The sequence below is a fragment of the Camelus dromedarius genome, chromosome 15 (assembly GCF_036321535.1).
Source record: "Camelus dromedarius isolate mCamDro1 chromosome 15, mCamDro1.pat, whole genome shotgun sequence".
In the NCBI taxonomy this organism is placed as follows: Eukaryota; Metazoa; Chordata; class Mammalia; order Artiodactyla; family Camelidae; genus Camelus; species Camelus dromedarius.
In genome coordinates, this window is record NC_087450.1 from 47,110,174 (window position 1) to 47,123,883 (window position 13,710).

At 53.7% G+C, this 13,710-nt stretch overlaps 1 protein-coding gene across 2 annotated transcripts in view; it reads left to right on the top strand.

Moving 5' to 3' along the window:
* Positions 1 to 13,710, top strand: part of ADCY3 (adenylate cyclase 3) — a 75,870-nt gene that overhangs the window by 60,907 nt on the left and 1,253 nt on the right. The window contains exons 9-21 of one of the 2 annotated variants that reach the window (XM_031466676.2): positions 923 to 1,051; positions 2,722 to 2,864; positions 3,097 to 3,258; positions 4,464 to 4,551; positions 5,336 to 5,452; positions 7,169 to 7,479; positions 7,770 to 7,835; positions 9,284 to 9,365; positions 10,173 to 10,331; positions 10,823 to 10,969; positions 11,529 to 11,648; positions 12,545 to 12,668; positions 13,249 to 13,373. In XM_031466676.2, the coding sequence (XP_031322536.1) occupies positions 923 to 1,051; positions 2,722 to 2,864; positions 3,097 to 3,258; positions 4,464 to 4,551; positions 5,336 to 5,452; positions 7,169 to 7,479; positions 7,770 to 7,835; positions 9,284 to 9,365; positions 10,173 to 10,331; positions 10,823 to 10,969; positions 11,529 to 11,648; positions 12,545 to 12,668; positions 13,249 to 13,373 (1,773 nt within the window). The remainder of the gene's footprint in view (positions 1 to 922; positions 1,052 to 2,721; positions 2,865 to 3,096; positions 3,259 to 4,463; positions 4,552 to 5,335; positions 5,453 to 7,168; positions 7,480 to 7,769; positions 7,836 to 9,283; positions 9,366 to 10,172; positions 10,332 to 10,822; positions 10,970 to 11,528; positions 11,649 to 12,544; positions 12,669 to 13,248; positions 13,374 to 13,710) is intronic. The other variant, XM_010992950.3, reaches the window with a different exon arrangement.

Genomic DNA, 13,710 nt, shown 5'->3' on the forward strand with positions numbered 1-13,710 from the left:
AGCTCCATTCTTTTAACTGCTCAGACCAAAAACTTTGAAGACATCCTTGACCCCTCTCTACAATCTGTGAGCCCCTTCCTGCAAGATAGGCTCTAACCCACCTCTTCTCATCCCCTCGTAGCCCCTGTCCCCGTCCAAGCCACTGTCATCTCCCGACCAGTATTCCTGCTCCTGCCCCAGCCCTGCTGCCCTCTGTCTCCACACAGCAGCCAAACACCCTCCACTGGTCTCACTCAGAGGAAAAGCCAGAGCATCCAGTCAGGCCATCAGCGTCCCGGCCCCGGGCTATTGCTCAGATGCTCCAAGGTCCCACTTCCTGGATCCCAGCCCCAAGAGCTGCATGATTTGCCCCTTCAGGTCTTTATCAAAATGACATCTTCACGGGGACACCTCCCCTGACCTCCACAACAAGAATGTGAGCTCCAAGGTTAGGACATTTTGTCTGTGTCCCCAGGAGTTAGAATAACTCTGTCACATAGTAGATACTCAGTAAATACTTGGTAAATGAATGAAAATGAGCTGTTTCCCTGTGTATGGTATTTAATTTACTCTGTCAAGGAAAAAATACTAATGATTGGGGAAGCTGGCTTGTGGAATTTACTCAGACTTTTGGAAGGTATTTGACAAGGCTCTACACCAAGAAAGATCTCTGAATCACTGTGTCACTGAGTTACTGTTGCAGAAATGGGAATTGGAACAATAGGATCTTTCTCTGCTTAGAAAAATCTTAATAGTAGAAATTGATACTAGAAAATTATAGTATTTTAAAAGTAATGTTCTAGAGGAGGTACTGAATAGTGAGATTTCTAAGTCTATGAGGCTTCTAAACTCTAGTGAGAAGATTCCAGACTGACAGGAGCTGAGCCCCTCGCCGGGGTGGGCAGCTGGCATTGTCCCTGATGGTCACTTCCGTCTGCTGCAGGCCTTGCCGAATGGAGCGCCGCCATCCTCAAAGCCCAGCTCCCCTGCCCTCATCGGGACCAAGGAGCCCGACGGGAGCATCCACACTAGCGGCTCCACGTCGGAGGAGCCTGAGGAGCAGGATGCCCCAGTGCGTGCAGGGCTGAGGCCTGGGATGTGGGAGGGGACGGGAAGGGGGGAGGCAAAAGGTGCCGCAGGAAGAGTCCTGTGCTGGGAGGGGGAGACCTGGCCACGGGCCTACGCTCTGTCCTTTGTAGCTGTGTAACCGTGGGCAGGCCACCTTCCCACCTGCCCCACCCCCCACCCCGTCTCCTCATCAGTTACGTGGGGTGGGGGTGGGTGAAGTCAAAAGAGGTGCTAACGTCCGAGGCCTCGTCTACCCCTGACGTCCCAGAATCCTGTAGATTTGAGGGCAATGAGGACATCCATGAAGATTTCTTTAGGATCCAAGACAATTTTGGAAGTGAGACCTCAGGGCTGACTCGGTCCAAATCCCACAAGTCCTGTGCACAGATGAGGGGTTTCCAAAGGAATTGACAGGCTGTCCCCCTGAGGTCAGGGTCCATCTTGGGAGAGTGTCCGTTACTAAGGAGCTTCCTGAGTGTATTCACTGACAGAGGGAGATGCTGGGCCAGGAGTCTCGGTCTTGCAGTGACTGCTATGGGCTTGTCGGCAGCACCGCCAGTCTCACTGCGAGGGAGACAGGAGAACTGCCCCTGGGGCCTTGCGACAGGTGCTGGAGGACGAGGGCAGACAGGGCTGAAGGTAAACTGGGTTTTTCTTGAGCACCACAACATTCAGTAACTTTCCCCTATTGTGATTTTCTTGATAGGAAGTGGAAATGCAAATTCAGTGTTACTCACTAGCAAGGACACAGATAGAGGTTTAGCATCCTGTGACTTTTTGCGTCCTCACAATTAGCCAGTGACACACTGCTCCAGATATGCTTCAGGGACAGAGGTTCTTGGTGCTGGAACAGAACATCCACTTCACGTTACAGAGAAGAAAACTGAGGCTGGGGGAACATGAATTGTATGGGGTCAGACTGTCAACCAGAGGCACACCTGAGCTTAAGCCCGGGGTGTCTTGATGCTGGCTTCCAGGACGCCTACAGACAGCTCTGATGAGGCCAGGACTGATGACTCTGGAATCACAGCCTGGATCCATGTGTTTGGAGTTGATGCTTTTCCTTTATGACCACGAATAAAAATGGTAGCAGGTACCCCAGCCCCGCCACCCCACTGGCGACAAGGATGTGATTTTTCTCTCCATCATGTTCCCCCTAAGGTCTTCCTTCCCAAAATAAGCCAGATCTGAGCTCCTTTAAGAGATCCCTTAAGCCTTAGGGGTGGGGGCCCTTTACGTCTTCGAGGATGCCTATGTGTGTGGCTGTGTGACACCCCATCCTCGTAGCAGGAGGTGACAGGACTACAGTGGCCTGGCAGCCATCTCAAACTCCAGGTCTTCTACCCGTGCGCCTGGCAGCTGCTCCCCCACACCCTGCCATTAGTGGGCAGTCACTGCACAGCTTCTGTTAGGGATCCCTGGGTCTGGGACCTGGGGTCCCAGGAAAATCAGGAAGGACTGAGACTTTGGGTCCAGACCCAAGCAGGACAGAGCCATGTGGGAGCATTGGGAAGGCTTTTCCCATGAAATGGTTTTTGAGAGCCAAGGGCTTAATCCTCGTGTGATCCCTTTCGATCCCCTTCCCCCAGCACCACCCCGTCTTTCCCAAACTCCGTCTTTTCCGCCTCCTTGTCCCCGACCCCCATCCCCCAACTCTGCCCCGCTGCCTTGCAGGCCGACAACCCCTCATTCCCCAACCCCCGCCGGAGGCTGCGCCTTCAGGACCTGGCTGACCGCGTGGTGGACGCCTCTGAGGACGAGCACGAGCTCAACCAGCTACTCAACGAGGCCCTGCTGGAGCGGGAGTCCGCCCAGGTGTAAGTGGCCCCCGATGTCCAGCCCTTGGCACGTGCCTTACCCGGCCCCAAGGCGGGGACTGGGGAGTTAGTTTTTTTTTTTTCTCCCCAGTGGCTTCTGGGCTTTATGTTTTGCTTAGAAAGCTCTTCTCCACTATAAGTTTACAATTCCCTGGGGAGTTAGTCTTAAACACTGCCCTTCCTGGCTGGCGAGGCCGATGTGGCATTTGTCACGGGCTTGTTTACCCTGCAGAGTGAAGAAGAGAAACACCTTCCTCCTGTCCATGCGGTTCATGGACCCCGAGATGGAAACCCGCTACTCGGTGGAGAAGGAAAAGCAGAGTGGGGCTGCCTTCAGCTGCTCCTGCGTCGTCCTGCTCTGTGCGGCCCTGGTGGAGATTCTCATCGACCCCTGGTGAGGGCAGGGCAGGGACAGGCCAGGGAGGGCAAACGGCGAGCAACCCCAGGGAATGTGGGGCTGCATCTGGACCCCCCTCCTTCTCTCTGCCCCTGGGTCCCAGAACAGCACTAGCGTCACACCAGGGTGTGAGGGTGTGAGGGTCACACCAGGCCTGAGAAAGCTGAGGGACAGAGGAGTCTGGCAGGGAGGGAGACCTTGGCTGGATGGGCCTGAGTGGTTCTGGGACAAGGAGACAGCGGATGGGGACGCTCAACCTTAGTCACCAAGGCCCATCCTGCTCCCTTTCTTGGCTCATCTTAGTAAAGACAGAGTTCAGAATCTGGTGCAGACTGCTTGCCTCTCACAACGGCAGGTCCTCCGGGGCAAGGCGGGGTGCTTCGGAAAGATGGCTCCCCTTCCTTCCCCCCATCCTGTTCTCCCAGCAGCCGATCAGCAGCTCACTCCAGATCAGGGACCCCCTCCTGGAGAAGTGGGTGTGGAGCTCTGTTCTTATCACAGTTCGGGGAACTTCAAGAGCCTTGGACTCATCACACGGTCTTAGGTTCTGGACACGGCTTTCTTGCCTGCTTGTTCTATGACCTCGGGCACATCCCTGAGGGTTCCTGGGGCAGCAGTCTACTCAGCTGTAAAGCCAAAGATGATGCTGATGGTGACAGTCTGAGATAAAACACGTGCCCTAGCTCACTCAGAACTGTTGTGAGGATCAGAGTCACTCATTCACTTCACAGAGTTTCTGGCTGTCTGCTTTGTGCCTGGGGCTGAGGTCTAGGGAGGCAGCAGTGAGCGCTGTCACTCTCAGCAGCCCTAGGCAGTAAGGGAGCTGCTCTGTTCCATGCTGTCCCCTTGCATCCTAGCAACACAGCCGAATGCTCGTTCCTAAGAATCCCTTCCCTGGTTTTAATGGGCTCTGCCCAGGGCCTCTGTGAGTCTGTCCTTTGGGAAGAATCCCGGGGACAGTTATAGCTGGGAGGGTCACAGGTCCCCAGGCCCTGCACACCCCACAGTCGGCAGCCCTCCCACCCCTGTGTGTCTCGTCTGTCCAGCTAGCAGCGGCAAGGCCCTGGCATCATACAGAACTTTTCTGGTACAGGCTGTGCCCTGCTTACAGGGCCTGCCCCCTCTCCCTTTATTCTCCTGGCCGCTAACCCAACTCACGACTCCCTCTGGTCCCTGTCCTGATTGCTTTCTCTCTGTTACAGGCTCATGACAAACTATGTGACTTTTGTGGTTGGGGAGGTTCTGCTCCTGATCCTGACAGTCTGCTCCATGGCTGCCATCTTTCCACAGGTAAGAAGCTCTTTTCCTTTTGGCTCGGAGCCCTCGAAGTGAGCCTCAGCCCTGCAGAAGTGGGCATGCACGGAGCTGTGTGTCCTGTCAGGTCCTCAGTGGTAGATTATCTTCCACTGGGGTGGCTCGGGCATTTGTCCCGTTGTTTACTACACACTCCTTCATCATCACCTCCGCATCTGCTTTGGGCTAGGCCCTGGAGCACACTCGGGGGAGTGAGCCAGAGTCTAGAAAAGTAGGAACCTGTGTAGAAAAGCTGCGGAGGCCCAGTGGGAATGTAAACTGGCTCCAGTGGTGAAGGACCCTGAAAACCGACACGGGGACTGAGACCTGCCCCTGTGAGCACTGGGAGCTAGGCAGACTTTTGATCAGAATGACAAGGAAAAGTAGTGTTTAGGAAAATTAACCTGGCAGGTGGTGTGCAAGTAACTTGGGAGAATTAGGTCTACTGACTCAGGAGAAGCCGGGCAAAGACAGCTGGCACTAAAAATTCTCCCCTGACCTGGCTTTGCCACGCAGAGACAGGGAGGGGACTGCCGCTGGCAGGTGCTGCCCCAACTCCTGGCCAGCAGCGAGTCAGCTCCAGGAAGGGCACGTGCACCTCCGGCAGGACTGGCACAGGCAGAGCCGGGCTCCCCGCGCTCGCTTCTCAGTTCTGACGGTCAGTTTGGGTGACACGCACACAAAGCGCTGTTTTCTAGGTTTCCTGGGAAGTGTGGGAGCAGCCAGAGTGGTTAGCAGTCATGTTTGCAGGCTCAAGGCCCTTGACATTCCACCCTTCTAGGCCTTTCCCAAGAAGCTCGTGGCCTTCTCGACTTGGATCGACCGGACCCGCTGGGCCAGGAATACCTGGGCCATGCTGGCCGTCTTCATTCTGGTTATGGCAAACGTCGTGGACATGGTGAGCCCCTGCTGTCCTGTTGAAGGGACTCCCACTTTCAGAGGAGGCTTCCAGATCGGTGGGCACCAGCCGTCTGCCAGCCCCTTCCTCCAGTGCTAGACATGATTCTGGAGTGGCACATAGGTCCCTAAATGATCATCCTGGCCAAATTGCGGGGGCCTTCTCCCCAGCCGGAGACTCCCCAGTGAGACTGCCTTGTCTCCTCCAGCTCCTTGCCCTCCCCGTCCAGGAGCCCAACACCAGGTCCTGTGCTGGGTGCTTTCCATACATTGACTCATTTAATCTGTATAATAATCCCAGGAGGTCGGTATCATTTGTAGTTTCTTGTAAAGAAATGATGCTCAGAGAGGTTACATAGCCAGTAACAGCGCTGAGAACTGAAACAGTCCTAAATCCCAGTCCTGTGTTTCTTCCTCCATATCTTGCTGCTCAGGGGGCCCCCATACTCCTAAGCATTCTGCGTATCGTATCTTAAGCACTCCCTACTGTGTGGCTAGTGTTAGGCATCCTTCAGGACAAGAGAGGTAAACCTGTTCCACCAGAGACGCTCTCCTGTCTGGCCTTCATCCCCTTGAATGAGGCCAGACCTTCCAGAGGTGGGTCACTGAGGGCAGAGCTTCACAGAGCCCAGATGAGATCTCTTCTCTGCTCTCCTCAATTCATGTGGGTCCCAGGAGGGGGCAGCCAGATGCCTCCTTGAGGAGAAGGGACCGCTGTTGGAAGCCAGCAGCCCTTTACTGGGCACTGGGGGCTTGGCGCTGACACCGATGCGCTCTTGTCAGCCCTCACGGCTCCGCTCCCTCCAGTGCTGATGGTACCATACATGCCCTCCTACAGAGTCGGGGATTTTTTTCAAATATGGTATTACATTACTTGCTTCATTATCTTTAACAACTGAAGCCCAGGAGAAAACTCAGTATAGGGACTTATTCTGGCAGCAGTACAGGTGACAAGCCTGTGGGCCAGCTGGTCAGAGTCCAGCTGGAATGGAGTGAGGAGCTCCAGAACCTAGCGTGCCCACGGGCTGCTGGTGCCCACAGCACAGGGCAGGGAAGCCCGGACCTCCTGGTGTCGGGACACACCTGGAGCCTGGTGCCCAGGTCTGGGGACCTCTGTTTAACAGGGTCATGGATTCTGGCAGGACATCTGTGGATCCTGTCACCAGTCGGGGGTGAAAAACTAGAGGTGTGAAAACTTTCCTCATGCTTGTCATGCTGAGAGTGTCCCCAAAGCCAGGCAAGTGGCAATGGATGAAAGTTATGAAGTCAGTTTGATTCAGTTTATAGATGCGCTTTCCATTGACCACATCCACCCAGTGATGGGATCGGCCACCAGACTTCAGAAATGAAGGGTCATGGGGACTGGCTGCTGTCACAGTGAGGCTGAGGGGAGGCTGGCTGGCTGGCCCCCGGCCACTCCAGAAGCAGCAATGTGATATGGGTTTGAAACCTAAGACTGGACCCCTAGCTCTGCTTTACCACTGGCCGATAGTGCTACTCTGGGCAAGTGTGGCCTCTGTCTTCTGTGTGATGGTGGCGGTACTAACAATACTCTGAGGATTGTCACGATCGTCCGAGGAGGTGATGGTAAAGCTCTTAGCAGGAATCACTAACGTCTGTTTTACTGTCCCTTGGCACACATTCCCTTCTTTCTCCGTGTTTCTGAGGGAGCCGGGGGAAGGGGCAGCCACCCTGCAGCCCAGCTTTCTCTGACCAGTGTCTGCTGTTCCCTTGCACCCGGCGTTCGCCCGGCGGTCCTGGCCTCCAGCTCAGCTGTCTCCAGTACTACTCGGGGCCCAGCAACAGCACGGCGGGGGTGCAGGTGGAGGACGGCTGCGTGGAGAATCCCAAGTACTACAACTACGTGGCTGTGCTGTCCCTCATTGCCACCATCATGCTGGTGCAGGTCAGCCATATGGTGAAGCTCACGCTCATGTTGCTCATCGCCGGGGCCGTGGCCGTCATCAACATCCACGCCTGGCGCCCCATCTTCGATGAATACGACCACAGACGTTTCCAGGAACATGAGTACGATGGGGCCTGTTTGGGGATCTATATGGTCTCCTTCCTCCCCGCCTCCCAGTCCCCATTTCAAGGTCATGGGCCTGCCCTCAGCTGTCCATCTCTAGGGCTCATCAGAGGCTTGCATGGGAATCAGGGCTTATGGCTTCTCAGACATGCCACTGGGTGACTCTAATCCCGGGAGAGATCCTTTCCATTCTTGAGGACTGGAAGATCTGGGTCACCTCAGTGTTTGGCTGGGCACCAGCCTCTTGTACCCAGATGGGGCCCAAGTGTGCTATTATCTGTCCCCACAGCTTTCCGACAGTCGCCTTAGAGAAGATGCAGGTGTTCTCCAGCCCTGGGCTCAATGGCACTGACAGGTAAGGGTGACTGCTTTCCTGTCCTGGTCTGTGCTTGCGGCCCCTTTCTTCTAGAGACAGGAAACACAACAGGCCAAAGCCCCACAGTCTCATCCTTTCAAAGGCACATGATGTGGGATGTTCAAGCTAGAGAAGTTAGTATGTGTTTCTAGAGGAGGCCGGGGCAGACTGTAGCACTGACCTGGCCGCGCTGGCCTGTCCTGAGTCAGAGAGAGTGAAGCGTGGAGAGCAGTGGCAGCGGGGTTCAGAGGGTGGGGTAAAGCAGTTGAGGTTGGGTTGCGGTGAAGAGAAGGAACAGCCAAACGAGTGATCACTGATTTACTGGCTGCCAGAACAGCAGAAGGATAAGGAGGAAAGAAGACTACTGTATCCAGACTAGAAGACCTGGATCCTTTCCCTCCCTCGGTGACGCTCTAGGGGGCCTCAGGCAGGCCCATTTCCTGAGTCTCAGTTTCATCTCTTGAAGAGGGTGTTAGACTAGAAATTCTTCAAAGTCCTTTCTGCCTCCAAAGTTTTAGAATTATATGATTCAGTGACTTAACTAGACTTTTAAGTAAGTTAGAAAAGAAAAGATTACCTAACAGAAGATGGGTAGAAGACTTGAATAGGACCTTAACAAAAGAAGTCTAAATGGCCACTAATAAATGAAAGGCTTCAGGTAATCAGGGACATTCACATTAAGACCACAGCAAAAGACCATCACATACCTACCAGTTTGGCCAGAATTAAGAAGTCTGATAACATCACGTGAAATGTAACTCATACACTCTTGATGGGAGTACAGCCATTTTAGAAAATAATTTGGGGTTATTTAGTAAAGCAGTTCCACTGCTACGTATATACCTTGGAGAAATTAATAGACATATGTATGTCCTGGGATATATGTACAAGAATATCCAAAATTGCACTGTTCATAATAACCACACACATACAACATCCAAAACCAAATGAAAACAACCCAAGACATCAGCAGTAAGTGGATATATAAATTGTGGTATACTCACACAACAGAACACTACAATAGAAGTAATTTACAGCTCCACACAAAAATGTGTGAAAGCTACAAAAAAAGCACGGTGAAACTGCCCTAGTCCCATCACTGAGATGTTAGTCTCCCCCTTCTCCAGATTCCTACACGGTTGCAGCTACTGCTGTGATCAGGTGACACAGAGTTTATTAAACGTCTGGGGAGCAGCCCTGAAGCCCTGGTGTGGATTCCAGGTGCAGCTGGGTGGGGCCAGGAGCTGGCTGGCTGTTAAGACAGAAACCCAGTGATTTCAGAAAGCTGTACTGGGCAGAGAGCGTCTGGACTTGATGTGAAGGCGCTTAAGCTGCTGGGAGAAGTTTCTGGGGTGAGGTGACAGGAAGCACACCACCACACTAGAGGGGACAAAACTCCCTTCTGGGAGGGTAGCACGGGCCCCCAGAGCAATGCTCTCGCCCCACAGGCTGCCCCTGGTGCCTTCCAAGTACTCCATGACGGCCATGGTCTTCATCATGATGCTGAGCTTCTACTACTTCTCCCGCCATGTGAGTGCCGCACACACCCCTCCTCTTCAGCAGCACCTGTCAGGGCCTTCTAAGCAGCAGCCCCAGGATCTAACCCGAGCGCCTGGGGTGCTGGCACATGACCCTGGTCAAGCCGCCCCTCTGCGTGCTCTGCTTTCTTCCTCAGGAATAACCGAGCAGCAGTTCTTTATCGCTCCCTTCTCGCCTCCTGCGGGGAGCTGAAGGAAGCCTGGTTAAAATCTGTATTCCCGAGGCCAGGGACTCATGGATCTCCGCTCAGCCTGCCCTGGGGGTCACTAACACACTGACCGCAGAGCCAGAAAATAAAGGGAAAGAAGCTGATGAAGTTTTTGGTTAAATGGAAAATGAGGAAGAGGGCGGGGAAGTACCCCTACAAGGGACACGTCCGTGTTAGCTCGGGTGCCACCCAGCGGCTCGTCAGGAAAGTGCAGCCTCCCCAGCCACTTCTTGGCCAAATGGAGCGTCCCGGATATGGGGCCTCCTCCCCCCGCGCCGCCCCCGCGCCCCCCCCCCCCGCCCCCTCCAGCCCTGGGCTAGAAGGTCTCCACAGCCACTCCCCCGCCCCAAGGCAGACTTGTAGCCAAAATTAGGTCCCAAGAGGCCCCACACACAGGCTAGGACCCTCAGCAGAGCTGTAGGCTGGCCTTTCTGACGCGGTGAAATCTTTCTGGGTCTCTTCCCTCGCCATTTAGCCGTCTTCCCTTCGGTTTTTCCATAATGGAATCTCTCCATTTAAGTTCCCATTTTTCATCCTTCCATCAAACGGCCAGCTCAGAGCACACACCTTGCCTGTGTCTGTGTCCATAGGTGGAGAAACTGGCACGGACATTGTTCCTGTGGAAGATTGAGGTCCACGACCAGAAGGAACGTGTCTACGAGATGCGGCGTTGGAACGAGGCCTTGGTCACCAACATGCTGCCTGAGCATGTGGCACGTCACTTCCTGGGGTCCAAGAAGAGAGATGAGGTGAGGGGTAGCCTCCTGCTGGAGCCTGGAGCTGTGAGGTTGTCTTCACCTGGCTTTCTGCCTTCTCGTGACATGGCCCAGGAGGGCTGGACCTAACCAGCAACCACAGTATTAAAAGCAAGAATCCCATGGGCTTTTGGTAACAGGCACCCCTACATTGTTTCTATGGGCCACATCCCTATGAGGCTGCTTCAGATGGCTAAACCCCACCTTTCTGTGACTCTGATTGGCTGGCTGGTTCTCACGCCTCACTGCCTAGCTCCACCCTACTCTCCTTCTCATACTGGGGCTGTTGCAGGGACTGGAGAAACTTTTAAAAAAATTATTCAAAGTTGTGATGAGTTACTTTCTAATAATGCAGAGCTGGGATAATCTGAGATGTGTGTCCAAAAAGATGAGTGCACATGTCACGGGTGTGGAAGGCAGATTCCTTTGTGAAGCACATCATTCAGTTTGTCAGACTTTGAGCCCTCTGGCCCTGCCTCTCTTAGGAGCTGTACAGTCAGTCTTACGATGAGATTGGAGTCATGTTTGCCTCCCTGCCCAACTTCGCTGACTTCTACACAGAGGAGAGCATCAATAACGGGGGCATCGAGTGTCTGCGCTTCCTCAACGAGATCATCTCAGATTTTGACTCTGTGAGTGCCCCTCCTGTCCTCTTCCTCCTGCCACGAAACCAGCCTCTTCCAGGTTACAGGCTGCAGAAGTCAGAAAGAATCTGGAGAGTTACTCTAGCTCTTTTATGTTTATAAACACCCCTCCCCAAGCATATGGCTTCTGCAGCCATCTGCAAACGGTGGGTGCCAAATGGGAGCCTGGGCCATCACCCTCAAGTTCACAGGGGGAGGACTGGCCAGAACAAGACCCTGGGGGGCCCTGATTCCTCCGACCCTCAAATTCAGATTCAGGAAACATTTATCAGGTAACCCGTGTACCAGGGAAATGCTTTTACATACATGCTCAACCGCCCTAGGAGACAGCACTTTCCCCCCCATGTTGATGGTAGAAGCTGAAGCTCAGAAAATCAGGGTGTTTGTCCAGGATCACGTGGCAGATACGCAGCTGAATGAAGCGTTTATAGGAAAACCTCTCTTGGATGTCTTGAGGGGTTGTAAACAGACAAATCTGTCATTTAGTTGGCTCATTCATCTCCCCTGACTGTGCTGACAGTTCTCTCTTCCTTAATACTGGCTTCAGCTCTTGGACAACCCCAAATTCCGGGTCATCACCAAGATCAAAACCATCGGCAGCACCTACATGGCAGCTTCAGGAGTCACCCCCGATGTCAACACCAACGGCTTCACCAGCTCCAACAAGGTAGCTAACCAGCTCAGTGGCTAGATATGGGACCTTGCCTCCCGAGGTAGGAGAAAGGCAGCCCATGCGTAGCATGGAGGATGCGGTAAGTTGAGTAGCTGCCATCAAGTGCTGCTGTGAGAGGGGTCCCAGACACACACCCACTAGCACCATGTGGTACAAATATAAAATGGAGTTCAATGAGTTGAGTGAGCAGAGAGGAACACACACAACCCCCCAGTACTGTTCCATAGCTTAGGCCAGGCATGAGATGGTTTGTGTAACTGTGGCCACATCCCATTAGCACCCTACACTTTAATCAGAACTGGGAACAGGACCCATCTACACAATTCTGTAACATGAAGATGTCCAGGTGGGGGAGTTGGATCTGTTAGAAGAGGGGAGTCCCTGGTGCCCACTGGCTGACAGCCTGTTCTTGTTAATTAGGACCTGTGGGGCCAGCCCTGTTTAGCTTCCAGAATGAGAGGAAATGAGCTGGGGGCCCTGGCCCCGAGGAATGTTCTTAAGACATTATCCTATCTTGCAACTGTGCTACACGATGTAAGTCCTATTGCTGTCTCCATTTGATGGATGAGGTTACAGAAACGTGTCAGGGGTGCGTCGTCACCCTCAAGCGCTCATCTAGTTGAGGAATCAAAATGAGGACAACTTTACAAAACTCAAAGGCCAGGCACAGACAGGGTGGTGACGAGACACGAATCCTGATCAGGTACCTGGCAGACAGGAAGCAGCTGGGCCGGCTGTCTTCCCTGCCTCCACTGCCCAGTCTTTGCCCTGGACCTTGAAGGACCCAGATGAACTCTGTCACAGTGATGAGCTGGAGCTAGAGGTCCCTGGCCCCTCTGTGGGAGGAAGGAGGGGCCCGGACTGGACCTCACCGCTGCTCTCTGGCGCAGGAGGAGAAGTCGGACAAGGAGCGCTGGCAGCACCTGGCGGATCTGGCGGACTTTGCGCTCGCCATGAAGGACACGCTCACCAACATCAACAACCAGTCCTTCAACAACTTCATGCTGCGCATCGGTAAGGCCTCTAAGCCCCCTGCTCCTGCCAGGCTCCTTCCTGAAGCGGGGGACTCGGCAGATCCAGAAGGACAGAGGCTCAGAAAGACCCGAGGCATTTCAGTTGGGGAGGGTCACACTCATCAAGCTGGAAGGGACCTTAAGGGTCTTTAGGTCCAGATCATCAAACCGAAAACATGAAATAATGATCAGCCATCCCTGTCCCATGCTGTTTATGATGGCCTTCCTTCTAAATCTGGCTGGGCCTTGAAGTCTACCCTTTCCAGGGAATCTTCTGTGCCTGAGTCCAGTCTGTTAGGGTTATTGTCACCTGCCACCAGTACTGGGAAGGGGGTCTCAATCCTGGGCGAGGTCACAGGAGACTAGAAGTACCAGGTGTTGGGAGAGACACGGGCAACTTCTGAACTAAATTAGCACATCAGGGTGGCCAAGCACGTAGCGGGGAGGATGAGTTAGGAGACATGATTTCTGTCCTCGGGTAACTTGGAGTCAGGCTTGGTGAGGAATGTCATGTAAACTAGGAGCTTTGTGGTTGGAATCAGGTGGCAAAGTCTGCGCTGACTTCTGTGCCTCTACCCCAGGCATGAATAAAGGAGGGGTGCTGGCTGGGGTCATTGGAGCCCGGAAACCACACTATGACATCTGGGGCAATACAGTCAACGTTGCCAGCAGGATGGAGTCCACAGGGGTCATGGGCAACATTCAGGTACGTCCAGTCTGTGTGCTCTGTCCAGGGAACAGAAACCAGAGCAGTGCCTGTTCTGCCGGGCACTACTGCCTCCCTTCTGTTGGGCCAGCGTATCAAGTTGGCAGTGCTGAGATGAAGGGTACGTAGGAAGAGATACCTCAGCAGAAGGGAAAAAAAATACTCCACCCCCATGTGCAAAATATAGGTTTAAACTCTGGACAAGACTATCCTGCTTCTTAGTGCGAACTTTCTGACATCATGTGCCTCCGACAGCTTCCCCCAAACCACCTAAGCTCTATTGTCTGGGTCTGGCAGGGAAGCTCCATAAAAAAGGCAAAGGGGACAGCAAAGCAGG